The 24717-nt window shown below is 57.7% G+C and overlaps 4 protein-coding genes across 10 annotated transcripts; 3 read left to right on the top strand and 1 right to left on the bottom strand.

Annotated features, from left to right (window-relative positions):
* Positions 1 to 1221: 1221 nt before the first annotated feature.
* VSIG10 (V-set and immunoglobulin domain containing 10) lies at positions 1222 to 10106 on the top strand. 2 transcript variants are annotated; one of them, XM_034068314.1, is made up of 8 exons: positions 1222 to 1484; positions 2548 to 2832; positions 6075 to 6356; positions 7180 to 7329; positions 7984 to 8094; positions 8488 to 8500; positions 9221 to 9378; positions 9485 to 10106. In XM_034068314.1, exons 1-8 carry the CDS (start codon positions 1400 to 1402, stop codon positions 9556 to 9558), a joined length of 1158 nt encoding a protein of 385 aa, XP_033924205.1. In that variant the 5' UTR covers positions 1222 to 1399; the 3' UTR covers positions 9559 to 10106. The 2 variants fall into 2 exon arrangements, with proteins under 2 accessions (XP_033924205.1, XP_033924204.1); XM_034068313.1 differs by having other exon boundaries at positions 7180 to 7473.
* A 200-nt stretch (positions 10107 to 10306) lies between these two features.
* On the top strand, positions 10307 to 12839 carry CFAP73 (cilia and flagella associated protein 73). Of its 2 annotated transcripts, XM_005147888.3 has the most exons (7): positions 10307 to 10752; positions 11198 to 11303; positions 11377 to 11481; positions 11547 to 11747; positions 11829 to 12050; positions 12314 to 12472; positions 12557 to 12839. In XM_005147888.3, exons 1-7 carry the CDS (start codon positions 10697 to 10699, stop codon positions 12677 to 12679), a joined length of 972 nt encoding a protein of 323 aa, XP_005147945.3. In that variant the 5' UTR covers positions 10307 to 10696; the 3' UTR covers positions 12680 to 12839. The 2 variants fall into 2 exon arrangements, with proteins under 2 accessions (XP_005147945.3, XP_033924378.1); XM_034068487.1 differs by lacking the exon at positions 10307 to 10752 and having other exon boundaries at positions 11054 to 11747.
* Positions 12840 to 13214: 375 nt separating this feature from the next.
* Positions 13215 to 19743, bottom strand: DDX54 (DEAD-box helicase 54). 2 transcript variants are annotated; one of them, XM_034068304.1, is made up of 20 exons: positions 19674 to 19743; positions 18566 to 18704; positions 18413 to 18483; positions 18154 to 18339; positions 17992 to 18041; positions 17845 to 17886; positions 17517 to 17612; positions 17297 to 17418; positions 17058 to 17119; positions 16805 to 16936; positions 16123 to 16333; positions 15313 to 15447; positions 14919 to 15140; positions 14754 to 14827; positions 14472 to 14672; positions 14229 to 14374; positions 14046 to 14159; positions 13863 to 13967; positions 13607 to 13710; positions 13215 to 13519 (listed from the first exon to the last, which is right to left on the bottom strand). In XM_034068304.1, exons 1-20 carry the CDS (start codon positions 19713 to 19715, stop codon positions 13302 to 13304), a joined length of 2472 nt encoding a protein of 823 aa, XP_033924195.1. In that variant the 5' UTR covers positions 19716 to 19743; the 3' UTR covers positions 13215 to 13301. The 2 variants fall into 2 exon arrangements, with proteins under 2 accessions (XP_033924195.1, XP_033924194.1); XM_034068303.1 differs by having other exon boundaries at positions 13215 to 13710.
* A 7-nt stretch (positions 19744 to 19750) lies between these two features.
* Positions 19751 to 24207, top strand: RITA1 (RBPJ interacting and tubulin associated 1). 4 transcript variants are annotated; one of them, XM_034068308.1, is made up of 4 exons: positions 19751 to 19967; positions 20881 to 21688; positions 22115 to 22281; positions 23466 to 24207. In XM_034068308.1, the coding sequence occupies exons 1-2, from the start codon at positions 19795 to 19797 to the stop codon at positions 21350 to 21352; spliced, it is 645 nt and encodes a 214-aa protein (XP_033924199.1). In that variant the 5' UTR covers positions 19751 to 19794; the 3' UTR covers positions 21353 to 21688; positions 22115 to 22281; positions 23466 to 24207. The 4 variants fall into 4 exon arrangements, with proteins under 4 accessions (XP_033924199.1, XP_033924198.1, XP_033924197.1 ...); XM_034068307.1 differs by having other exon boundaries at positions 22115 to 22550; XM_034068306.1 differs by having other exon boundaries at positions 22115 to 22638.
* The last annotated feature ends 510 nt before the right edge of the window (positions 24208 to 24717 follow it).

The following is a 24717-nucleotide window of genomic DNA, read 5'->3' as shown; positions in this document are numbered from 1 at the left end:
CTCGCTCCCCCTTGTTCCTGGCCCAGTCCCTCGCGGGAGATGGAAAACGCAGTACTTAAGGGTCCACACTCGCTTGGTTCAGTATATCGAACCTCTCATTCGTTATATTCCAGGAAACCCAATCCCGCCCGAACGGCAAACCTGCGAACAATTTCGCCGCGGACAATTCCGCTCTGCGAATTTCGCAAAATACTTACGCTCCTGAGTCTTCGTCCGGACTCCCGTGCACAGAATTTTTATGGGATTTTACCGGTTTTTCCTTTGCTCATTATTCTAGAATTTAGGTTCGTCGGTAAGGTTGAGGTAGGCTGTTGGTCGCGGGGCCGCGAAATGTCGCGGGGCGCCTCCCCGGAGGACCAAAGCCCACCGTTCCTGATCCGAGTCACGGCACCAGAAATTGTTATAAATTGAGACCACAACGGATCATAATCCAATTAGAATTTTATTAATTATAGCAAGTAGAATATGAGCAAAGACAGCGCTGGACGGCAGGGGAGTCTGCGCTCCGCCTACTGCCGTACTGAGCAGTTCAAAAAGCCCTCCCTTATACATATTTTACTTCCGTGTTCATGACGTAGTTGAGGTACTCTGCGCATGCTTCAGCTGTTGCTAGGGGGTCGACCTCTGCCTCCCGGTGGTCGGTGAGGCCGAAGTAAGAAGTCTTCCTCCTTTGTTTCATAGTTGACCCTTCATTTATGTCCTTATATGGAGTGGTTTGTCTTATTTCTGCCAGTTCCTGGAACATCTTGCAAGCCAGTTTCTGTAACACCTTGTGGTCATCTTATGTTTGCATAAACGGTTTCTGGTTTAATTGGTGTAAGCGATTGTGGTTTATCTTATCTTGCATAAACTGTGTCCGTTAACTGTGTGCATAAGCAATTTCATATCTTTTGTTGTCTAACCTTTATATTGGGCTTAACATATATATATACCTAACATATATCTTAATAAACAATACCTTATTCTTTAGTTTTTCACAGTGGCGAGGCTCACAGCCATTTACCGCTGTGCTTCCTGCTCCCGTTGCTCTGGGGGTGTCTAAGCGGTCGATTTACGGCCGATCCTCTGAGGGGGGTCTCACTTACTGCCTCTGCTTCGGTTTGCCGTGGAAGCACCATCCTCCTTGCATTAACCACCCCGACCATGGCGCTGCGCCCGCCGCCATACCCCGGCTCCCCGGGCAGCCCTGAGGGGGGTACCCAAGATGGCGGGCGTGGCCCGGGGGGCGCCCAAGATGGCGGCCCCCAAAATGGCGGGCTGAGGCGGCGGGGTCTGCCCCGGGCCCACCGGCCCCGGGCAGCGCGGAGGGAGGCGGGCGGGCCCGTCCGGAGCTGCCCGCCTTCTTCTTGTTCCCCTGCCCGCTCGCCGGGGTGCAGGCGAGAGGCTCCTTGCGGAGGCGATGTGGTTCCCCGGCAGGACACCGCCAGCGCGGTTCTTGTTCGCCCTGTGTGTGTGGAGGCTGGTGCCGCGCCGGGACGCCACAGGTAGCGGGGACTGAGGGGAAGAGAGCTGCGAGCGCTGGGCGGCGGCCATGACAGCCCTTACCTCAGCCCGGCGCGCACCTGAGGGAGCGCCCCGGCCGGCCCCGGGGCGGGTTTCTTGGTTTAAAAAGTACTGGGTTTAGTACATAAAATAACACGATTCCTGTCGGAAACAAGCGGGGCAGGTGCTGAGGGGGATGGTGGGAGGGGGGCACTGCTGCAGAGCCCTGTGGGATGCCATTTGGCAGGGGAAGGTGGGAGAGGTGAGAGGGGGATATCAACAGTTCCTCGGTTTTCCGTCAGTTTTCCAACAGTTTTCCATCTTCCTCATCACCAGTGTTGGGCTGGCTTTTGTCTCCTTTTCAGAGCCTGAGCTCTGCAGGGATGTGGCTGCACGGGCAAGTGGTCCCCAGAGCATGGGCCAAGCGTGGCCATTGCTGTTCATGGTGTTGGTGCTTGAACACTGCTCTCCTTTGGGTCTCTGTTGGTCTCCTCTTGTGTCAGAAATGCTTTGTTCTTGCTTTCCTGTTGGGTCTTTTAAGCCATGTCCCTCCTCTTGATGGTGTCTGCAAGGAACATTTGTAGTTGCTAAATGGATATTGGGGATAGTTTGGCAGCAGAGCCTCTAGCAAGCACCTCAGATGGTTGGTATGTATCAGAGAGAGACCTGGAGAGATACCACATCTTTGTGTGTGTATATATGGATATATCTCATGTATTTATATACACACACAGGTATTTGTGTATAATATATATATATACAGGTCCTTGTGTATAATATATATTGTATATACATACATATATACAGGTCTTTGCATATAATATATATCATATATATATACAGGTCTTTGCATATAATATATATCTTATATACATATATATGTACAGGTCTTTGCATATAAGATATATATAATATATATGTATACAGGTCTTTGCGTATAATAGATATGTACAGGTCTTTGCATGTATTATATATCTCATATATATATATACACACAGGTCTTTGCTGGCAGAATAGGGCTTTGCCGGTTCCCTACATCCCTAACACTGTCCCTTCGTTTTGCAGGAACAGAGGAAGTGGTCTTTGGGAAGGTTGGAGGAAGCATCCTCCTTTTGTGCCGCAATGTCTCCAAAGAAGCCACCGAGGTGCTGTGGTTCCAAGGGGATCCACACTCTTTCCCCCCACTCTTCTCCTCAAGGGTCACCTTCCCCCCAGATGTCCGCTTCTCCTTGGTTGACAACAGCTCTCTGAGCATCACAGAGCTGCGTGCGCAGGATGAAGGCAACTACACCTGCAAGGAGGTGCTGAACAAGACGGATCATGAGCACCGGGTCCAGCTCCTGGTAGCCAGTAAGTTTGTCCTGCCTCTGGCATTCCCTCAGTCCCGCAGGAGCCCACATTCATTTGCAGTGCTGGAAAAGCAATGTCGAATAGGGCGAGATGGCCACATCATGCAAAACCTGTGGGCAGGCTGGTACTGCTCAGTTACAGGTTCATTCACAAGTAATCTATAGGGTCTGTCAAGGATGTATGTGTGTGTGTGTGATGCTGAGGATGAAGCGCCAGCAGTGAAGTCTTCACTGTGTCATGATGATGAGCTAGTTTTTGGATGGATCTTTCATATCCTGTACTTGGTCCTGTGCCTCAGAGTGTGGCTGACTTGAGCCTTCATGTATCTTAGGATGAGGGCTGCTGCTCAGCGCCTTACAGACTGCTTGGAATCGGTGTGCTGTGCTGTTCATTTCAGTGGGAGAACAGAGGGACCTCAGCTCAGAAGTTGTCTGTGCCAAGTCTGACAGTGCAGCCTTATGAATTTGGTGGAAACACCTCATTCCTTAAATTTACTGCTGGGAGCGTGCCACCATGGGCCATTCTTTCAGCCTTTTTGTCCTGTTGTGTGTTTTGGTGCTCTCCCATCTCTGTTTCGTTCATTCATCCCCTTCAAACCCTTCACAAACACAGGCTGGAGAGCTCTCAAGTCACATTGCACACTGCTGGTGCAGGACCATTATTGGATGCCTCATCTGTTCTGTGCAACAGCCCCATCCAGATTAGGAGGTCCTGTGGCTGGTGTCATTCTTGGACCCTTCCCCAAGTCGAATCAGCTGTGAGCTGGGCTCTGAGCTGCTGGCCTCTGTGCCAGCCGAGTCCATGTTACAGGGTGGAGGAGAGGGAAGGGCTGTTGTCAGTCTGCTTGTTTTGGTGACACTCTGTGCTCTGTCAGCCCCTTCCTTTCATACTGGGCTTTCCATCAATGCCTGCTGTATATGAGAGGTGTTTTCTGTTTGCATTCAGGGTGTTCCTTCCTCCTCAGTGTTTGTAAAAGTTGTGCCTGTTCTGGACAGATTCAAGCTCAGAAAGGTCACATTCATTCCTGTGTCAAAGCACTTGCAGAGGAGCTTTGCAGGGACAGAGAGCTGGAGTGAGGGACTCAAAGCCCAGACTGCTTCAGAGGAGATAGATAGGTAGATAGATAGATAGATAGATAGATAGATAGGCATAGTGCTGGCGATGGGGAGCCCTCAATCTGGGACATTGGTGCCAAACCCACGCAAGGAAAAGATACCTATGGCATGCCAAGTGTTGGCGCTGCCTCTGAGCTTCATTGATTCGCCTGGAATTAATGTGTACATTCATTTCCAAAGGTGATCTGGGACACTGGTGTGCCCTGAAGTAGGCAAGAGAGGTGCTTCTGGTGGTGCTTTAAATCAGCAGAAGCAGCATCAGCAAATGCTGGAGGTTGAAGCTTCTCAACTGTCTCATGGGTTGTACTAAAAGTTCTCTGTTTGCTCAGCACTGCATTTAAAACCCCCACCAGCAGGAGAGTGAACGTCCTAGCCACACAACAAAGGTGCAGCCCTGCCTTGAGCTGCTGGTCTGTGTTTGTTCTGGACAGGAAGCACATGGTGTGAATTGCACACCTCCAAAGGATGGATTCCTTGGTATGGTTGTGTCCAATGTCATACAAGCTGCTGTGGGCTTTTCTGTGGGCATGAGATCCTTTTTGCTGGTGTTTTGTGAGGGCTTTTGGTTGAGGGAGATTGGAGGGGTTTAGGTTTTTATGGTTTGTTAACGCTTTGGGAACAGATCTCTGTTAGCATTTAGGCACTGGAGTTGTACTGGGAGAGCCTGGGAGTCCAGGATGTGAAGCACATTCCTCCTGTGCTGGGTCTGCCTCTTGAAGCGGGGCGGTTTGCGGTGGTTGAGGCTGGCAAGTTGCTGTTGTTATCCACAGCCAAGGTTTGGGGTCAGTTGTGATCCTCCCCAGTGCTGAGACAGAGGAAGTGGTGTCAAGAAATTCCTTGCCAAAGCTGGATGGTTTCAAAGATTGTACAAGCTGTGTGTCTATAGTTCCTGGAAAGCCAAGCCCCAGGAAGGTGTGAGTGGAGCTCACAGGGGTTTTGCCATGATGATGACTTGTTTCCTTTGTCATTTGAAAGTCACTTGAATAAACGCTCCACAAAATAGACCCCAGGCATCCCTCTGACACCTGCTGTGTGGGGCTGAGCTCTCAGTGGTGTCTGGTTGGATCAGATAAGCCAGCCACAGGGACACAGTGTGCTAATGCTGCCTGGATCAGAGTCCAGAATCGCTGTGGCTGTTAAACAGACGTGTGTCTGTCCGAGCATGGGTGTGTGGCTGTGAAACCATCCCATGGGGAACTCCTGCTACATAAAGCCCTGCTCTGCCTAAGGGCTTGCTCTTGGGTTTCTATTGGCTTCTGACCTGCTCCTGACACCATGTCACGTATTTAAATAACAAACACAGTCGTTGGGGTGATGAGTTGGCCCTGGCACAAGGCCAGTGGTGACTTACCCTGCTTCTGTTCTCTGCTGGAGTTTGTCCCCACTGCTGCAGCGTGGTGTGGACACAGTGTGTGCTGCACAGATGAGCAATACCATGTGGCAGTGACAGTGGTGCTGGGCAGGAGCAGAGCACGCTTGTTTTGTGGCACATATCTGTGGCCCTGCAAGCAGGAGTCACCCTGTGGGCAGAGCATCTTGTACACTCGGAGCAGCCTCTTCCTTCAGCATGGACTGGGCGTGCTGGGGGAGTGCTCCAGCTTGGAGCTGGTGGCTCTGAGGAGCTGGTGGCTTGGCCCTGGGCAAGAGCCCTGATGCTTTCCATGTTCCCTTGAGAAATCTTAATGCTTGTCTCAGTGATGGTGACAGGTAGAGCCTTGTTGTCAAGTAGTGTGAGTCCATGTCACCCCTTTGTAGCTGTGGCATGAGGACCAAGGGCAGGGTGGAGACTTGGTTCTCCCACTGTGTTTTTAGATGCTTATCTTTGTGCTTTAGGTGCTCTATTGGATAAAGCTGTGGCAATGATCTTTTTCCTCCCTGTGCAATAGTCCCTCAAGGCTTGGCTGTGGCTGGTGTGACAGCCCCTGCTTGGTCCCTGTTGGCTGTCATTCAGAGCTGTGCTCCCCTGGGGCTGTGGGATACAGGTCAGGGAGAAGATAAGCAAGGAAACCAGGAAGGTTTCCAAGGGGAATGATGTCAAACACCAGCACCTGGGGGAGTTCCAGCCTCTGGGACACCAAGAGCTGTGACCTGAAAGTGTCTCTAACCACGCACTGTCCTTTCTGATAGATCCACCACAGTCAACCCCAAAGTGCTGGGCTGAGACCTCCTCATCGGGGCTGATGCTGCAGCTGGTTTGCAGCTGGCCTGGGGGGTATCCCCACCCCACCCTGCACTGGAGAGAAGAGGGACAGGACCTGGAGAACTCGAGCTGGGTCCTCAGCTCCATGACCTCCTCGGACATCCACGTGGAAACACTCAACAGTTCCCACCTCTCCCACCGCAAAGTGTTCAAGTGTGTGGGGAGCCACGTGGTCAGGCAGGAGGAGCCCACGTGCACTGTGGAGATAAGTGAGTTCTCTTGCCCACCTTCATGGCCATTCGTGAGCCTGCTGATGGTGGGGCAGGCAGGAGCTCTGGTCATTCTCTGCCCTCCAGAGCACTAAAGCAGGGCTCAGGCAAGACAGGCTTGGAGGCACTTGCTGCTTGCAAGCACTTGCCTGCTGCAGGGGGAGATGCTAACAGAGTAGTAGGGCTGGGCTTGTGCAGAGGTGACTGCCCAAGACATGGAAGTCCTGCAGCTGAGATCCATCAGGGCACAGCTGCAGGTGAGTTATGTTTTGGGTACATCTTCAGGGGCTGAATTGCCCCACACGAAGCTTTTCACCTGTGCAAGCACTGTGTGAAAGTGAGAGGTAGTTTTAGTGCCTTGCTCAGCTTGACATTAAGTTTGGTAGGGCTGGGCTTAGGGGAGGAAGGTCATGGATGTCCCCAGACTCCCATCAGGCATCTGAGGGATCTGACTAAAGCTGCTTTGGAAAACCTGAGCTGTATTTATCCTCCTTTGTCAGAGCTACACAAGAGCCCTGCTGATCCCAAGGAACAATCCTGGGCTGCCTTTCTCCTCTCTGCCATCTTCCTGCTGGCAGATATAAATCTGTATATCCCACTGGGGATACAAGGATGGGTGTCAGAAAAGCAGTGTGAAATTGCTCAGATTGTCCTTGGGATGCTGCTGCAGTTCTGTGAGTGAGCTGAATGGCAAACCCTCGGTGCTCCTGCCTGGCCTCTTCTTATTAATGATTATTAATCAGTCTGATGCTGATTGCTCCTTCTGTTAAACTCCTCCATTCCCTCCCTCTTTCCTTGTTCCTCTTCCCCTGGGGCTGCTCAGAAATCCCTTCACTGGAATCAGATCCCCCCAAGACCTGCTTTGTGGGCGACAGCGTGACCCTGACGTGCCGAGTGACTGAGAGCACCCCATCAGCGAGGCTCACGTGGCTGCGGGGCATCCCCCAGCCAGGGGCAGAGATCCAGCCCGGAGGCAGGTACCTCATCGCCCAGGAGGGCAACGTGTCCCGGCTCACCATCCAGAACTGCTCCCAGGCCACCGACGGGGGCTGCTACGTCTGCAAGGCTCAGAACCCCGTGGGGCTGAGGGAGCTCTTCATCTGCCTCACAGTGAAGCGTGAGTGGGGCCTGTGGGGACACAGCTCACTGGGGCTGTTTGCCACTAGAGTCCTCTTTGCCTTCCATACATCCTTTGGTGTATAGAGCTGTCCTTTGATGCTTTCCATGCTCTTGTGGCAAGCGTTGATGCAGGATTGGCTCCCTTCAGCCCAGGGTGAAAAGGACCAATTTCCCTCACCTCAGAGCAATGGGCCTGAAGGTACATCCTTGATCCCTCCTGGGGGTTGTGAGCTCAGAGGAGCACCTCCAGGAGCCAAGCTGCTCGAGGTGCAGTGGGCAGGGGTTGATTTGCTCTCACTGAATGTATTTGGGCACAAAACCAGTGGCTGCACTGGTCACTTCTTTCTAAGTCAGTAAAGCTTGAGTGGCTGAAACCCTCACCCTTTGTGCTGGTGAGACTGTTGCTGAGGTGGGAAATGGGAGCTGAGACAGCACCGGGTCCTGCTCTGAAAATTCCTCACCCATCTGTGTCCCTGACAAGCTGACCTCCTGTGTCTCCTCTCCACAGAGCCAGTGAACATTGTTGGGGTCGTGGGTGCTGTTGTGGTCCTGTGCCTGCTGGCTGTCCTCACTGTCACCGGGGTTGTCTTGTACTACAGTCCCCTGCTGTGCCTCAGAGGTAGGAGCTCTGCTCTGCACAGGGAGGGGGTTGGGCTGGTTTTATCCCCAGCCTGCTTGTCCTTCCTGGTGTGCTGGAGTCAGCCACTGATGATCGCCCCAGCCCCTGCTCCTGGTCATAAACCCTCTCAGATGGGTTTGAAACAGAAGCTGTGTTCTGACCCTCACCTTCTCCAGGGAGCTGTACTGTGATGGGCCTTCTCCCCTTTCCTTGTGACCCCTCAGATGCTGCTGTTGCATACATGGGCAGGTCACCTTCCTGTCTGAGCCTCCACATGTGGCTGCCAGAGCCCATCCTCCTCCAGGCAGGATAGACAGGGCTTGTGCAGTAAAACCGGAACTGCTCTGGGGCTGGTTTCTAATGCTCTTTTCCCTTCCCTTCTCTCCCATTCAGGTGCTGCATTCAGGTAAGTGCTGATGTTCCTCAGCCCAGTCCCATGAGGCCTCACTAGTGAGGTGCCTGTCAGAGGAGAGGGATCCACCTCTGAGGCAGGAGCCATTCCCAGACCAAAGCTGTTCTTACCTGGGAGCTGTGCCTGTGGAAGGGGGTGGTGGGGCTGGCATGGGTGAAGGAGCCAGAGGTTGAGGGGAGAGGGGGGGACACTTGGCATCAGAGCAGGAGCAGGATCCCAGTTACTTTGGAATTGCACAGGGACAGTGCAGTCAAGGAGAAGTAACCAGTTTTCCCTGTGTCCTTATCCCCTCAGGAAGGATGCACATGAACAAGTGCCACCTCGGGGTTTGGGTGTACCTGATTTCTTCCCCACTTCCAGCCTGCACTCCTCCTGGCCCTGCTCCTTCTCTTGCCCCCCTTCCCACTGCTGTGGAGCTGCAGCGTGGGAAGTCTCTCTCTGGGTGCTGTCATTTCCCCATTTCCATACAGGAGGGAAGATAGCTCCTCTCTGGAGGGACTGGTGCAGTTTAGTATGTGGATGTTTGTGAAGTGGTTGGGAAGCAGTGCAGAATGTGGTGATGGTCTGAAACCAGCTGGTTTTACACATGGTTAGTGCAGGGTTGGAGGAGTCCATCAAAACTGGTCATTTCGGGGCAGAGGCTGGTCAAAGCCTAGGGGGCACAGGACAGGCTGTCCTCAGCCTTTTAGCATCTGTGTGCTCTGCTCCTCACAGGAATCGAGACTCGGATGATGTCCTAGTGCTGGTGGACTCGGATGATGATGATGGGAATGGTGAAGAAGAGGCCATGAGCAGCTCTGCCCAGCAGGAGGTGCTGGCACTGGTCAATGGGAGCAGCATTCGGGCTCCTTATCTCAACTGCCTTATGGAAGGTGAGCTCTGGTGCCTCCTGCAGCCTCTGCCTGCTGCAAGGGAGGAATTCCTGTTCTCTGGCTCCTTGGCTCCTGCTGAGATGCTGCTGCTCTGTGTCCTGTGTAGGTGATGATGGCAGTGAGCAGCACGGCAGGGGCTCTGCAGAGGAAATGAGGGGAGAGGAGACACAAGGCTCATAGTTCCATGAAGCAGCACACAGAGCTCCAGCTGGATGCCCAGCACCAGGCACATCCTTGCTGTGTAGCTGAGCACAGGCTGTCCTCAGCGGGCTGGATTGGTCAGAGCATCCCCACTGTCTTCTCCACTCGCCCCTTCCCCAGCTTTCCCTCTGTCCTTCCCCAGCCACGTGTCTCCATTTCTCCTCTTTCACCTTCCTCTTTGTCACAGGTGCCTTTAAAACAAGGTGGCACCCAGTGCAGGCAGAGCTCACAAGTGGGGGTCTGTAGCCTGCTCCCCTTTATGGACTCAGATACCAGTATGGGGCTGTGGCTTGGTCCCCATGACCAGTGCTGGGGTTGCAGGAGTGCGATGGAGAAAGTCACTGTGGGGCCACGATGGTCCTGGGATGACAGAAGATACAACTGGTGCCTGGGCAGGACATGGGTGCTGCTGGCTATAGGGGGCTTTATTGGTTTTATGATAAACATTTTTCCCCTAATCCTTCTGGAATGCCACTCCGTGTCTAAGTTGGGGGTTATCTGGCAGTGGTTTTGAGGGGGGATGCCTGGCTGTGGTGGGAAGCACAGAGGGAACTTAACAGAGGGAGGGGATGAGGGGATCAGGATCCACATGGAGAGGAACAGAGGGCTCTGCAAGAGGGGACCGGCAGTAATCAACTGTGTGAAGTGAGGATGATGGAGAAGGGGACCTGGGGGCATGTAAAGGGTAATGGGGGATGAGGGTGATCTGATGGAACATGTGGGAATGAAGGGGAACTGATTGCACATGGGGTGCAAAGGGGAGACATTCCTGGGCATGCAGAGAGGTGAAGTGTGCTGAGAGCAGTGAGAGATGGAGGAGGGATGGGGACACCCCCAAGCACTCAGTGGGGCACTGGTTGGGATCTGTTCACGTGGGATGCTCTCTTGAGGGGTGATGGAGGCAGGAGCAGGGTCTGAAGGCCGGGGGGGCTGCAGTGCAAGGTGGGGTTAGAGGGCTGCAAGTGTCCCCAGGAGCCTCAGAGCAGTCCCTGTGCTTGGAGCCAGGCCCGGAAAACCCCAGGGAGCTGCTGGAGCCTCTGGCTGCCCCTGGCAACGGTGTTGTGCTGCCGCCATCCCAGCTGCCCGCGTCCTCCGTGCTGGGGAGGCACCAGGAGGGATGGCCTTGGACCTGGAGGATTTGAGCAGGGCTTTCCGGGACAAGCTGCAGCTGCCGTGAGTGAGATCCCTCGGGATGGGCAGAGGTGCTGCCCAACACGCTCCCACGTGGCTTTCACACCATTCCCCCTGCTCCAGGAGCAGAGCTCTTGCTGCCTCCTTTGGAAGCAGGGAGCTGCAGAGCTGCTGCCCTGCTGTGGGCTATGGGGAGGTAGAGGGGGATGCCCCAGAGTCTAATCGGAGAGCTGAGGTTGTGCCAAGGTGCCCATCCTCTTCCTTGAAATGCTGCTCCAAGTGGGGTGGGGCTGAAGTGGGGAGGTAGGGTGGGTGATAAGCAGGCAGGAAGGGATAACACCACCACCACCAACTCCTGCATGGAAAAGCAGGCCTGGCTCCCAGTGCTGAGCCCTGGCTGGCAGTGGTGACCCACGGGGGTCCTGGTTGTGCTATGGAGGTGGGTTCCCCCCTCCTGGCACATTGAGCTCCACACAGCCCATGGCAGGATGGTGCTGGTGCCCAGCAGTGTCGCACCACGGCCCTCCACGTGCTTGCTGCTGAAGAGACGGGAGGTGGCGGAGGTGGAGCGGGCGCTGCAGAGGCAGCAGGAGGTAAGGGCAGACCCCAGCCCCTCCCTGTCCACAGGCTGTCCATGGGATGCTGCCGTCCCCGATGTTCCTGCAGGAGTTCTGGCAGAGGATGGAGCGTCTGGCACAGAGCCGGCAGCAGCTGGACCAGAGGGAACAGCGGCTCCAGGATGTTGTCCTCAAATTCACTGCCTTCCTCAAGGTGCTGTGCAGGGTTGGGGCTGGGGTGGCCATGGGGGTCCTGCTGACCCTGTCCCCACACCGCAGGCTTCAGCAGCGAGGCAGGAGCGGGCACTGCAGCGCACAGCAGAGGCACAGGCACAGGCAGCGGAGCAGGATGCTAAGGCAGCCCACCTGCACCACCAGCTTGCAGGGCTGCAGCGGCGCAGGGACCGCCTAGCCCAGCACCTCCGGAGCCTCCAGTGCTTCCACAGCTACCTGCAGGATGTGCTGGCCAGGATGGGGCAGGTGAGTGCATCCCCAGGCTCCTTGTGTGGGCACAGCTGCCCCCCTACCCCTGCAAGCTGTGAGCCTCCTCTTGCTGCCCAGTTCCAGGATGTCCCGTCCATGCTGGCCCATTTCGAGGCACTGCTGGCCCTGCGGGCAGCCCTGGCACAGGAGGCAGAAGCAGGGCAGGAGCGGCTGGCACGGGGCTGGGCACAGCTCCGGGGGTACCGCGAGGAGACTCTCAGTGAGCTCCTGTGCATCGCCACCGAGGAGGCCCAGCACCACATGTGCCTGGAGGCTGCCCACCGTGAGGTGCTGCAGGGGGTAAGGAGGGACGTGGGGTGCATTAGAACCAAGAGAGGGGCAGCAGAAGCACCCCAAAACCTGATGAAGAGGGGGATGCCAAATGTGGTGGTGGTGGGAAGCTGGGTTGCATCCCCTGGACTGAGCCAGGATTCCCCATGCACCCATAAAGTGCATGGGGAAGACACAGCCAGGACCCCCAGGTGTCCCTGTCCCAATGTTGTGGGGGTTGCAGGGGTCGTGGCTAGAAGGGGGGCAAGGGCTCTCTGCTGTTCCGTGCCCAGGAGTCCTGCTGGGCCCATGCCCAAAGCACGGCCACCGAGAAGACCCTGGTGCTGGCGCAGATCAAGCTGGCAGTGCTCAACCTCTTCCACCTCGCCACGGTGCCACTCAAGATCCACACAGACGTGGCCCTGGAGGACACCGAGGCGCAGCTGGACACGGTCAGTGCAGCCTCTCCCATGGGCAGGGGCACACGGGGCTGTTCCTGTCCTCGGACGGCTGTGGCATCAGGCTCCTGTCTGCAGGTGCTGCTCTGCATGCAGGACCTGGCTGCCATCTGTGCTGAGCTGCGCCCCAGGCAGCCGGGGCCGTGTCCTGCAGTCACCAGTGTGGCATCACAGGGGTACCAGGGTGCCACCGAGCCATGAGTAACCCCCTGGCAGCACTGCTGCCATGGCCAGCACGGAGCCACAGCAGTGGGAATGGAGGTCACTGCCTGACACGTCTGGGAACCCCCACAAGAGGCAGTGCAGGTGGCAGTGGCACAGGCCCAGTGGGGTGGCACTGCACTGGGGCAGGGGATGGGACACCCCAAGGCACACCCTGACCCTCCAGGGTACCCTCCTACAGGCAAGACCTGTGTACCACAGAGGACTGGGAGCTGCTGCCTCTGAAGGCATCTCCCACCAAAATACAAATAAATATTCCCTATCCCTGGCAGTGTTCAAGGCCAGGTTGGACACAGGGGCTTGGAGCAGCTGCTCCAGTGGAAGGGGTCCCTGCCTGTGGCAGGGGTTGGAAGTGGGTGAGCTTTAAGGTCCCTTCCAATACAAACCAATCCATGATTATAACCCAGCCATGGACCCACAGCACTTGCTTGGTTTAGGACTGTGCCTGGTGGTGGCTCAAAGCCGGAGTCACCCCAGACACAAAGCTTTTGGCAAGGACAAAGAGGAGCCTGAGTCCTCCAAACCAGCCACGTTTTTAATGTCCCTTACCCCAGTGCCCATCCCAGGCGAGGGGGCATCCGCCGGGGCTCAGCCCCCATCCCTACACCCTCTTCCTCATCTTGCCCTTCTTGGTGCCTGGTACCCTGCGCCCGAAGGCCATCTGCCGCAGCTCCTGCACGCGCTGCCGGTTGCGGGCCTTGAGCCGCTTCAGGCCCCCACTCTGCAGGAACCGCTGCTTGGCTGCTCTCTTGCGCTGCTTCAGGATCTGCTGCTTGTTCTTCAGCTCCGAGCGCACCCGGGATGGAGCCTGTGTGGGGCCTGTGGGGGGGGACACGGCAGAGCTCGGGGGGAGGCAATGGGGAGGATGATGGGGGGGGGGCTTCAACCCTTGCTCCAGGTACTCACCGTGCCCGCGCCGGTGCTTCCCGTGGAACTGGGAATGGCTGCGTCCCCCTTCCTCGTCCTCATCCCGCTCGTCAACCTTGTACTTCTGCTTCCACTTCTCATAGCTGGGCCGGTGTGTTAAGGGCACGTGTGGTGGCTCCCCATTGCCTGACCCACTGCGGTGCCTGACCAGCCTCCCCCCCCACGCCGCGGGTAGGGGCTGGCTCCCCAGGAGCAGGGCGCAGAGCTCGCTCTCACCCCATCACAGGCAGGATACAGGTTGTTCTTGTAGGAGCTGCTGATGTAGCGCCCGCTCTCCGTCTTCACCTTCTTCTTGTCCTCCTGGCCCGTCTGCCCCACAAAACGCTTCTTCTTGCGGTCCCTGTGAGATAGGGGAGGGTGGTGAGACCCCCCCCAGCCCTGATTCTGCCCCCCCAGCCCATGGACAGTCCCCACTCACCACTTGAGCAGCTGCTTGTTCTTGTTGAGGTTGTGGTTTTCATCGCCCATGAGATCCAGCACGGCTCCAGCTGCCTGCTGCTCGAAGGGGCTGCCCTCGCCACCAACACTCAGCCTGCAAAGGGCAGGCAGTGAGAGCAGCCCCACTGGGGCAGGGCAGCAGCAGGAGCCCCCCCAGACTCACCCCCTCTCGCTCTCGAAGTCCTTGGGCCTGTATGGGATGTAGAAGTCCTTGTCCTGCTGTGCTGACTGCTGCAGCTTCTTCCTGGGGCTGCCTTCTCCCCCTCGGCCCTGCTTTCGCTTCTGGCCCAGGACACTGGAGAACACGTCCTGGAAGGGATCAAGGAAGGACCCTGCATCAGCCTCCAGCACAGCCTGGAGCTCCCGGTCCATGTGTCCAGGGCCAGCCCCCATCCCTGCCCATTACCTGGAGGTCTTCCTCCTTGTCACCTTCTCCCTCCTCAGGGACAGGGGGGGCCGGGCACAGCCCCTGCCCTTTGAGAGCTGCCGCCCGCTTCTCCTGCTGCCCGCGCTGGTACCTCTCAATGAGGGCATGGTCGTGGCGCCGCTTGGAGCGCATCACGGTGCTGGCCAGCGTCCGGGATGTGGCGTTGATCTCAAAGATGGTCTGATCCCAGAGCAGGAATGGGATGAGCGGCATGGACCTTCCCTCCCACCCAGCTCAGACAGAGAACGGGTCCCAACTCACCGCCTTGGACTTGTAGGTTTTAATGCTGTCCACAAACTTCAGCCTCTCCAGCTCCGTGTCTTCAAAGCGAGCACCTGAGGAACACAGGGATGGAGAGGGGCACAGATGAGCTCCCTGCTGATGGGAATGGGGCTCCCCTCTGTCAGCGTCCCCAAAGCAACTCACTGAAGAGGGGATGGATGCCGAGCTGGGACACATCCATGTCTTTTGCTCTCTTGATGGACTCGGGCGAGGGGCCGGGCCGGGATCTCAGGTACTGCTTTTGGGCATTGTCAGCCACCCGGCGCAGGCTGCGCAGCTCCAGAGAGCCCTCGTGGTCCGTGAGCAGCAGGCACTCCTCATCGTCCACCAGGCTCTGGGGGACACGGCCCAGCACCCCACCAGCATCTGCAGTGCCAGGAGACACCACGTCAGCGCGCTGGCATGGCAGCAGTGTAGGATTTAACAGAGCAAATGGCCATGGAGAGCTCAGGGGTGTTAAACCAGCATCCCTGACATGCCTGGGGAAACATATCCCTCCATGAAATGGATAAACCCAGTGTCCCAGTTTGGACCTTACCAGCAGGCATCTCCTGGGTACCAGCGAGGACAAGCGGGCACCCCAGGAAGAGATGGAGGTCAAAGACATAGGGCATCTCATCAGGAGCCACCAGAGAGTAGGCAGTGCCGCTCCGGCCAGCTCGGGCCACACGACCTGGAAAGGGATGGAGGAGAGTGGGAAACCAGAGCCCAAGCCCAATGGAAGACCAGCAGGGACTTACTGGTGCCACTGGGAGCACATGCATGTGACATTTACTAGGGGGGCGTGGGTGGCAAGGGCATGTGGGTTGTTGGGAAGGGGGAAGAAGGGAGCCCATCATGGTGCCATTGTAAAGGGAAGGCAGCAGCCCTGCTCCAGGAGTCGAGGAGGGAGATCAGGGATGTTCCTGACACTGCTTTGTCCCCTGATGTCACCTCCTGCCCCAGATACCCCCATCGAGGCAGGATCAGCAGTGCCAGCCTAACAGGCAACAGGGACAAGGGGTAATGGGTTAAAACTTAAAACAGGGGAGGTTTAGATTGGATATAAGCAGGAAATTCTTTACTGTTAGGGTGCTGAGGCACTGGAATGGGCTGCCCAGGGAAGCTGTGAATACTCCATCCCTGGCAGTGTTCAAGGCCAGGTTGGACAGAGCCTTGGGTGCCATGGTTTAGCGTGAGGTGTCCCTGCCCATGGCAGGGGGGTTGGAACTGGATGGAACTTGAGGTCCTCTCCAACCCAACCCATTCTATGAGTATGAAACAGGGGCCCAAGGGACTCGCCCCCTCCTTGTCACCACGAGGGACACCCTGGGTTGCAGTGCACCCTGCACAGGACACCAGCACCCACCAACACGATGCAGGAAGAGCTTGGCCTTGGCAGGGAAGCTGTAGTTGATGACATTGTCCAGCATGGGGATGTCGAGCCCGCGGGCGGCCACGTCAGTGACCAGCAGCACCGGGCACTTGCCCTGGGAGAACTTGGCGATGTTGATCTTGCGGGCGGTCTGGTCCAGCGAGCTGTAGATGTGTGTGCAGCGGATGCCCTGTGCTGTCAGCAGCTGCAGTGGGGAACAGGGATCAGATCCCACCAGGGAACACACCCACAGGCAAGAGACAGGGTCCCCAGAGCCCAGGGTGCCCACTCAGACCCCACATCCCGCTCTTTCCAAGGGGTGAGTAGATGCAACTCCTCCATAGTATCACATCCTGGGATTTCTCCTGCAACCCAGCAAAACAGAGGCAGAGACTCCAGCAAGGACATGCCCAAAGAAGCTGTGAATGCTCCATCCCTGGCGGTGTTCAAGGCCAGGTTGGACAGAGCCTTGGGTGACATGGTTTAGTGTGAGGTGTCCCTGCCCATGACACGGATTGGAACTGGATGATCTTAATGTCCTTTCCAACCCAAACCATTCTGTGACTCTACGCCCACCAATGCAGACCCCATGTGGGTTTGGGAAGGGGTCCCAGCCCCTCCCAGCCCCCTGCCCTTTCACGGGGGTACAGGCTGGGCACCCCCAAATGCCACTTGCCTCCTTGAGATACTCTGTGTGGTGCTTGGTGGCCACGAAGACGACCGTCTGGTCCTGGGGCTTCACCACAGTGCGCAGCAGATGGAGCAGCACGGCCGGCTTGTCATCCCCACGCACGTGGAAGAAAGCCAGCTGCAAAGGGGGGCACAGCTCAGCCCCATTGAGTCCCCACACCACCCACTGTCCCCACAGGGTGCTTGCAGGGCTTGGGGGCACAAAGCCCATCTCAAGCTCTCCCCCCAAGCCATCTCACCTTGAGCTGCTCACTGAGCTTGGACTCCACATCCAACCGGATCAGCATGGGCTCGGTGAGGCCTGCAGGACACAGTAACACACAGGACACGTGTCACACGTGGGATGCGGTACCAGGACCAGCCCCACCGCTCGGCTCAGGGGCACCCACTTGGCCCAGCACTATCCCAGCTCTGTTTTGGCAGTCCCGGCCCCAGCCCAGCCGTGGGATCACACCATGTCCCTGCCCTCTGCTCTCACCAGCCCGGGCGAACTCCACGAGCAGCTTGGGCAGCGTGGCAGAGAAGAGCACGGTCTGGTGGCAATCTGGGAGCCGGGCGATGATCTCCTGGAGCTGCTCAGCAAAGCCCATCTCAAAGAGCCTGCAGGGAGGGATGCAGGACATGGCAGCGCCTGTTCCGTCCCTCTGTGCCCAGCCATGGACAGGCACCCACCCAGCCTCAGGGACCCCCCCGCAGACCTGTCGGCCTCGTCGAACACCACGTACTCCACCGTGTGCAGCTTCAGTTTCATCTCCACCGCCACGTGCACCAGGCGCCCAGGAGTGGCAATGATGCTGCAGGGACAGAGCTGGTGATGGGACTGGGCTGGGGGGACACAGTGTCCCCAGTCCATTCCAGGTGCAGGTCCCAAATCCAACCCAATACAGACTCCACTGTTCCCCATGGGGAGCACAGGAAGATGCTCCAAGGGAACACCAGGTGTACTGGCTACAAGCACCAGTGATGTTCCCGGATGGCTCCTGGGGCCACTTCTCCACTGTGTCCCCTCCCCATGGCCCCACTCACATGTCGGGGTTCTCATGCAGGGCAGCGAACTGGTCCTCCATCCTGCGGGAGTGGGGAGAGGCTGGGACATACCGGGTGGTACCGGGCAGCTCAGCCCCTCGCCAGGCTCCGGTGAGGCTTTAGGTGGGGGACATGGGGACAACTCACTTGTCTCCTCCCAGGATCAGGGCTGTCTTCAGGCCTGTGAACTTGCCCAGCTGCAGGGTGAGAACCAAATGTGTTGTTGGGGGTGGTAAACCAAACCCCTTCCCCTCGTTGCCCCCATTCACCCCATTGTTGTCTCCATTCACCCCATTGTTGTCCCCATACCTCCTTGGTGAACTTGAGGGTCTGCAGGGCCAGCTCTCGGGTGGGTGACAGGATGAGGGCGCGTGCCCCAGCCTGGCTGGGTGCCTTGAGCCGCTCGAACATGGGGATGAGGAAGCACGCCGTCTTCCCGCTGCCCGTCCGCGCCATCGCCACCACGTCCCGGCCGCGCAGGATGGCAGGGATGGTCTGTGGGACATGGCACCATCACCATCACCATCCCACCACCACCAACCGCACCACAGGGACCCACGGCACTCACCTTCCTCTGTATGGGGGTGGGCACCTTGTAGCCCTTCTTCATGATGCCCTTGAAGACAGGGTAGCTGAGGCCTGCGGGGATGGGGACGGGTGAAGGGGTGCGGGCAAGGGACGGTCCCCACTCAGGTACCGCTGCCCCGGGCCCTGCACGCACCCATTGACTGGAAGCCACCGGATTTCTTCTTCTTCTGGTTCTGGGCCCGCACCAGGGCCCGTGTGTCCGGCTCGGCATCGGCCTCGGCATCATCCTCCTCCTTGGTGCTGGGGAAGGCAGGCAGCGAGGGCACAGGGACCTGGGGACAGCGGGGACACAGCTGTGGTCACAGTGGTGCCAGGGGCTGCAGATCTGCATTGCCAGCATGGAGGGCACGGCCACTGGTACTGGGGACATTGACAGTGGGACAGCAATACTGGGGATACTGGTACTGGGACAGCAGGGCTGGGGATGGCAGTATTGGGACTGGTTACTTATACTGGTAATGGACATATCAGTACTGAGACACCTGTATGGGGGATATCAGTACTGGGATATTGGTACTGGGACACCAGTATGGGGGACATCAGTGCTGGGACATTGGTACTGCGACACCAGTACAAGGGACACCGGTACTGGGACACTGGCACTGGGGCACCAGTATGGGGGACACCAGTACTTCGACACCAGTACAGGGAACACCAGCACAGGGGACACTGGTACTGGAACCACAGTACAGAGGCACTGGGGACACTGGCACTGGGACACTAGTATGGGGGGCACCAGTACTGGGACACTAGTACTGGGACACCAGTAAGGGGGATATCAGTACTGGGACATCGGTACTGGGACACGAGCACAAGGAACACCAGCACAGGGCACACTGGTACTGGGCACACCAGTACTGGGACACCAGCATAGGGCACACTGGTACTGGGCACACCGGTACTGAGACACCAGCATGGGGGCACACCAGCACTGGGACACCAGCACAGGGCACACCGGCACTGGGACACCAGCACAGGGCACACCGGCACTGGGACACCAGCATAGGGCACACCGGTACTGAGCACACCGGTACTGGGACACCAGCACAGGGCACACCGGTACTGGGACACCAGCACAGGGCACACCGGCACTGGGACACCAGCATAGGGCACACCGGTACCAGGCCCAGCAGCACGTGGGGTACTCGGGACACGTGCACCGGACACACGTGACGCGGTGCAGCCGGGGACGCGGGAACGCGCGCGCCAGGGCAGCCGCCGCCCCTCCCCCCTCCCGGTACCGGCGCGTCCCGGGTCTGGCGGCGGGCGCGCGCCGGCGCCATGTCGGTAACGGCGGCGGAAGTGGAACACCTCACGCATGGCCCCGCCCCGGAACCGGAAGGGGCTGACCGGAGCGGGGTCATGCGTGCCGGGGGCGCAGCCCCGGTCCCTCGGTGCCGCCGCCGCCCGCGGGCATCGTTCGTGGACGAGTCCCTGTTCGGGAGCCCCGCGGCCGCCCGGCCCCCGCCGCCCGCCTTCCCCCCCCCGTGGGCCGGAGCTCCGCGCCCCGGGCCCAGGCCGAGCGGCCAGCGCAGGTGAGCGGGGCTGCGGGGGGCCCTCTGCGGGCACGGCTGTAGCCGCGGCCTGCGGGACCGCTCCGGGCGGCTCAGGGCATGGGCGTTCGTTATAGACATAGGCGGTATAGCGGCGTGCAGTGCCCGCCCGCTGCCGGCCCGCGGGCCTTCGGGTGAATAAGGGCGTGATGCGGGTGCTGCGAATTCGAGGGGTGTGCTCTGGGCGTCGTTTGGGGAGGAATATCCCGGTGCTTGCATGGAACTCCGTTAGTTAAGGGCGTCGGGATGTGTGTTTGGGTATAGAGTCACAGCCTGGTTTGGGTTGAAGGGACCTTAAAGCTCCTCCAGCTCCAACCCCTGCCACAGGCAGGGACCCCTTCCACTGGAGCAGCTGCTCCAAGCCCCTGTGTCCAACCTGGCCTTGAACACTGCCAAGGACAGGGATGGGGCAGCCACAGCTTCTCTGGGCACCCTGTGCCAGCGCCTCAGCACCCTCACAGGGAACAGATTCCTTAGATCCAACCTAAATCTCCCCTGTTTCAGGTTGAACCCATCACCCCGTGTCCTGTTGCTGCAGTCCCTGATGAACTCTTGTTGAATTAACTGCATGTCCTTGTGGGGGCTAATTTAGAACCCTGAGAGGCTCCTTGAGCTGTTTCTTTCACAGCCATTTACCTGTTTCTAAGGCTCCTCAACAGGAGGAACCTGCCCTGGTTGGAGAGAAGACACCTGCTCCTGGTGCTGCAGCTCCTGCTCTGTGTCCTCCATACCCAGTAAAACCCTAGCTCAGGAATCCCTGCAGCCGTGCCTAGGTCTAAGTCTCTGTGTTCAGTATCCAGGGGTGGGCGGGTGGCCCTCAGGAGGGTTCTGGGTGCCCCTGATGCTCCCCCGTGTGCGGTGCCCGGTCCTGGTGCATGGTTCCTGTGTCCCGCAGGCTCAGAGGCCACACTCCATCCTTCTGTGACGAGTCCCTGTTCGGCCCGGCCCGCGCCGCTCCTCGCATGACCAAGGAAGATGTAGCCAAGCTCCAGGCACTGCTCTGGAGCCCTCCTCCTGCCCCCTGCACCCAGCCTGGCCCCTCCCGCTGCTGCAGGAGCACCCCGGGAAGAGCGGAGGTGTCTCACCGGGACACATCCTGTGTGTGGAAGCGTCCTGGTAGCGAGCCTTGCTCCACAGGCACAGCAGAAGCCCAGTCCCTGGACTGGCCGAGCACCCCCTCAGATGGGCCCTGCCGGGCTTCGGACAACCCCAAGCCAGGAAGGTGTAAAAAGGAGGGTCCATTGACAGCCCCCGCGGCCCCCCGAGGCCCTCCAGGGCTGGGTCGGTCACAGCGTGTGTCCGGACCTCCTTTGCCCAGGAGCAGCACAGCAGAGGGTACCTGCAAGGCCAGGCCTCCTTGGAAGTGAAGCCAAACATCCCTTGGGATGCCTGCCCAAGACCTCCTGATGGGCAAGTCCATGGGGACCCTGCACCTTTCCATGGCTGGAAATGAAGGATGGGGCTGCTCTGTGCTGGGATCCGTGCGTGCCCACAGTGCCAAGCGGGCAGTGGCCTCCCTGTGCAGGGCACAGCCCTGCAGCACCAGAGCGGGACAGCCTTGGTGGTGACAGCAGCTTCCAGTGGTCATCAGAGGTGCGGTAATGGGTCAGGTTCCTTCTGACTGGGAAGTCCCGCTGGGAAGCTGGAACAGCAGGAGACAGGACTGCCTGCAGCATGGAGTCCAGGAGAAGGACCAGGCACAGGTACTGCTATAGCAGAGCATGGTGGGGACAGGCAGGGATGGAGCTGGGTGCAGTGGGTGCCACAGGGGCAGATAAGGTCTAGGGCTCTGATGGGGACCTCCACTGACCAGCTCCATGAGAGGAGTCCTGCTTCATCCTCCCTGCTGTGTACAGTCACAGCATCGCTCATGCTCGACAGGCCTGCAGGAGGTCTCCAGTCCAACTGCTCAAGCAGGTGACTGGGCTTGGGCTGCTCTCCTGTCAGTGAGGTGTGGAAAGCCTCAAGGACAGAGGGGCAGGCACAACCTCTGACCCTACTGATTGTCCTTGGGGTGAAAAGTTTCCCTTGATACCCAGGCAGAGCCTTTCTTGATCCCGTTTGTGTCTGTTCTCATCCTGCTCTGCACAGAGCCTGGCTCAGTCCTCATGGTCACCTCCTCTTCACAGGTACAGGCTGCTCCAAAGCCCCCCAAACCCATCCCTGCTCCAGGCTGAATGAGCCCCAGTCCCTCAGCCCCTGTGCACAGGACATGCTCCAGCCCTGGCCATTGTGGTGGCTCTCTGCTGGCCTTTCATCACCGCTGTAATGGTCTCCTCTGGCAAGGAAGGAGAAGGTGAGGACTGGCATCACCCTGCATCCTGCTGCTGGTGGGATGCCCCTGGACTGGATGGGGTTTGTGATGGAGAAGGATCTGCCACAGGGATTTCAGCAGCTTCTGGTGATGAGGATGTGCTGAGTGAACGCGTGGTCCTGTGGTTTGTACTGAGGGTCATGAGGTGCTCTCACAGCAACACCATGCTCATCACCAAATGCATGGTCCAAGGCAAATCTGCTGGGCCTCCTGTTTGGACCACGGGCTGCTGCTGTGTGATCTGCACACAGGTAGGTGTCCGAAGGCTGTCCAAGCAGAGCAGCTCCTCCATTTCCATTCCTGAGGTGGGAAAGTGCAGCTCTGTCTGAAGGAATACAGGTACGGAGGCACATAAAGGACATGGGCTGGGTGACCTGGGGTTTGCTCCCCTGGGCAGGGAGGATGCAGGGAGGTCACTGGGAGCTTGGTAACTCCCACACAAAGGGAATCATTCCCTCAGATTCACCCAAGGACAAACCCAGCCAGGTTAAGGGCATCACTCTGCCCCAGGAATGCCTTTATTGCCACCTGGAGCAGCAGCAGGACTGGGGTTAGACCCACCTCAGCACACAAAGGGTGCTGGAGCTTAGGCAGCCAGCCAGGAGCCTGTGTTTCTGGTCCAGCTTGTTGGCAAGAAAGGTTATTCTTGCTTTTGAAAGACAAAGAGAGCTCAATGTCAAACAGTGAGTCATGTTGTCATGCTCCCGTGTCCTCCCATCCAGCCCTGGCAGGCTCTGCCTTAGTGCAAGTGCTGTCCAGCTGGGTAAAGACTGCAGGGACACGAAGGCAATTGGGGCATCAGGAGATGCTGATGGGGCTGAGGCTGTTCAGCTTCATGGGGATGCCAGCACGGTGCCAAACAAGCCTGCAGGTGTCTCAAGTGAAACCAAAGTGTGATTTGGACACTAGATGGAGACAAGAGGGTTGAGGATTGAGTCATGAGGGTTGAGGATTGACACAAGAGCCAGAGCCCCTTTCCCAGCAGCGGGTGGATGAGTGGGGTCCATGGAGAGGAGTCAGCAGCAATCTGGGGTAACCTCCCCAAAATCTAAGCTGTGGATAACTTCCTCACTCTTTACCCCACAAGAACAGCATTGCTTACAATATAAATGGGTTGTATGGATTTTGTCCTGTGGTTCTCACTCACATTTGACTCTTTACTGCAGCCCTGTCCTCTTGTTCTGCCGGAGCTGTGCATCCATCACATGAGCCAGAGCTGCTTGCTTACTGCTGTGCACTGCCCTGCCTGCAAGAGGCTGATGCTTGCGTGCAGCCAACACCAAATGTGCATGAAATGGGGCTGGGGTTGGAACTAGGTGATCTCCAGGTGCTTTCCAGCCCTAACTGTTCTATGATCCTGTGATTCAGACTCACCCTGTCCAGTGTCACTGGTGCTCAGTCACAGCTGTTGTCCTGCCTGCTGCTGCTCTTAGTTCTCATCTGCTCAGTACCCTCTGCACCACTGACTCAACCCTGACTCCTTGCCTTGTGTTGATACAGGGGGTAATACAGAGAAATTGTACAAGGGGGTTAAAGGAATTCCTTTGCTTAAACAAAAGTATTGTCTGTCCCAAGTACCTAACATGCCAAGGCACTGACTACTGATGGGGGGGAGAAGCAGATGCTAGTTCCACTGATAAGGGACAAAAGCAGATGTTTGTTCTGCTGAGAAGCAGGGTAGAAGCAGACTGGGCATGGACCAAACCCTATGGCCATGTGTGAAGATTAAAAGGTGAAAAGTTTAAGAAGAGGAAGACTCATTTACTTCATCCTGAGACCCCTGCCATCAGGGGGCACTGCGCAGGCGGAAAGAACCTTCCAGCTCATTATAATACAAAGCGGGGATAGATAATAAATATGTATAGGCGTATCGAGTAACCTAATGCATATGTATACCTTAAGAGAATAAATGTAAAGGGAGAACAGCCCTGAGGTGTACATGCTTTGGAGGAGCCATCCCCATGCACCTCAGCGCTGAATAAAAGCATACCTACTTTACAACTTGAACGAGTTGTGCAGTCTATCCGTGCATCAGTGTCTCCCAGCAAAGCACCACTCATCCTGAGCACTGCTGAGCTTCCCGATCCAGCTGTGCCCAGCGCTGGTGCTGCAGACAGCTGTAACAGATGGCTCTGTGTGGTCAGTGTTACCTGTGCCCCTCAGCACCTGGTCCGCAGCAGCCTCCCTGCTCTGTGTGCTGGGCTCGGCGCCTCCCCTCCGTGATGCCGTGCGGAAGCCGGTTGCTCGGTGGCTGCAGCTGTGATGCTGGAGGGCTGCTCTGCACTGGAACCAGCCCTGTGCAGGCTGCAGGACACCCCGGGCAGGGCCTGACACGGCAGCATGGCGGCCGCTTCCTCCTCCTCTGTGGGCCCGGCTGCGCGCCGCGCCGTTGCTAGGCGACCGCTCCTCGGGGTCCTC

Source organism: Melopsittacus undulatus, chromosome 12 (assembly GCF_012275295.1).
Source record: "Melopsittacus undulatus isolate bMelUnd1 chromosome 12, bMelUnd1.mat.Z, whole genome shotgun sequence".
NCBI classification, from domain to species: Eukaryota; Metazoa; Chordata; class Aves; order Psittaciformes; family Psittaculidae; genus Melopsittacus; species Melopsittacus undulatus.
Note: the sequence above shows the minus strand (reverse complement) of the source record. Positions and strands in the feature narration are given on the sequence as shown.

Coding starts and splice junctions, on each gene's coding strand:
- VSIG10 (XM_034068313.1), top strand. CDS start 1,400: ATGTGGTTCCCCGGCAGGACACCGCCAGCGCGGTTCTTGTTCGCCCTG. Junction 1,485..2,547: donor GCCGCGCCGGGACGCCACAG/GTAGCGGGGACT, acceptor TTCGTTTTGCAG/GAACAGAGGAAGTGGTCTTT. Junction 6,357..7,179: donor CACGTGCACTGTGGAGATAA/GTGAGTTCTCTT, acceptor GGGGCTGCTCAG/AAATCCCTTCACTGGAATCA.
- CFAP73 (XM_034068487.1), top strand. CDS start 11,199: ATGGTGCTGGTGCCCAGCAGTGTCGCACCACGGCCCTCCACGTGCTTG. Junction 11,748..11,828: donor TGCTGGCCAGGATGGGGCAG/GTGAGTGCATCC, acceptor CTTGCTGCCCAG/TTCCAGGATGTCCCGTCCAT. Junction 12,051..12,313: donor ACCGTGAGGTGCTGCAGGGG/GTAAGGAGGGAC, acceptor TTCCGTGCCCAG/GAGTCCTGCTGGGCCCATGC.
- DDX54 (XM_034068303.1), bottom strand. CDS start 19,715: ATGGCGCCGGCGCGCGCCCGCCGCCAGACCCGGGACGCGCCG. Junction 14,673..14,753: donor AAACCTACAAGTCCAAGGCG/GTGAGTTGGGAC, acceptor CTCTGGGATCAG/ACCATCTTTGAGATCAACGC. Junction 14,375..14,471: donor ACAAGGAGGAAGACCTCCAG/GTAATGGGCAGG, acceptor GATCCCTTCCAG/GACGTGTTCTCCAGTGTCCT.
- RITA1 (XM_034068308.1), top strand. CDS start 19,795: ATGCGTGCCGGGGGCGCAGCCCCGGTCCCTCGGTGCCGCCGCCGCCCG. Junction 19,968..20,880: donor AGGCCGAGCGGCCAGCGCAG/GTGAGCGGGGCT, acceptor TGTGTCCCGCAG/GCTCAGAGGCCACACTCCAT.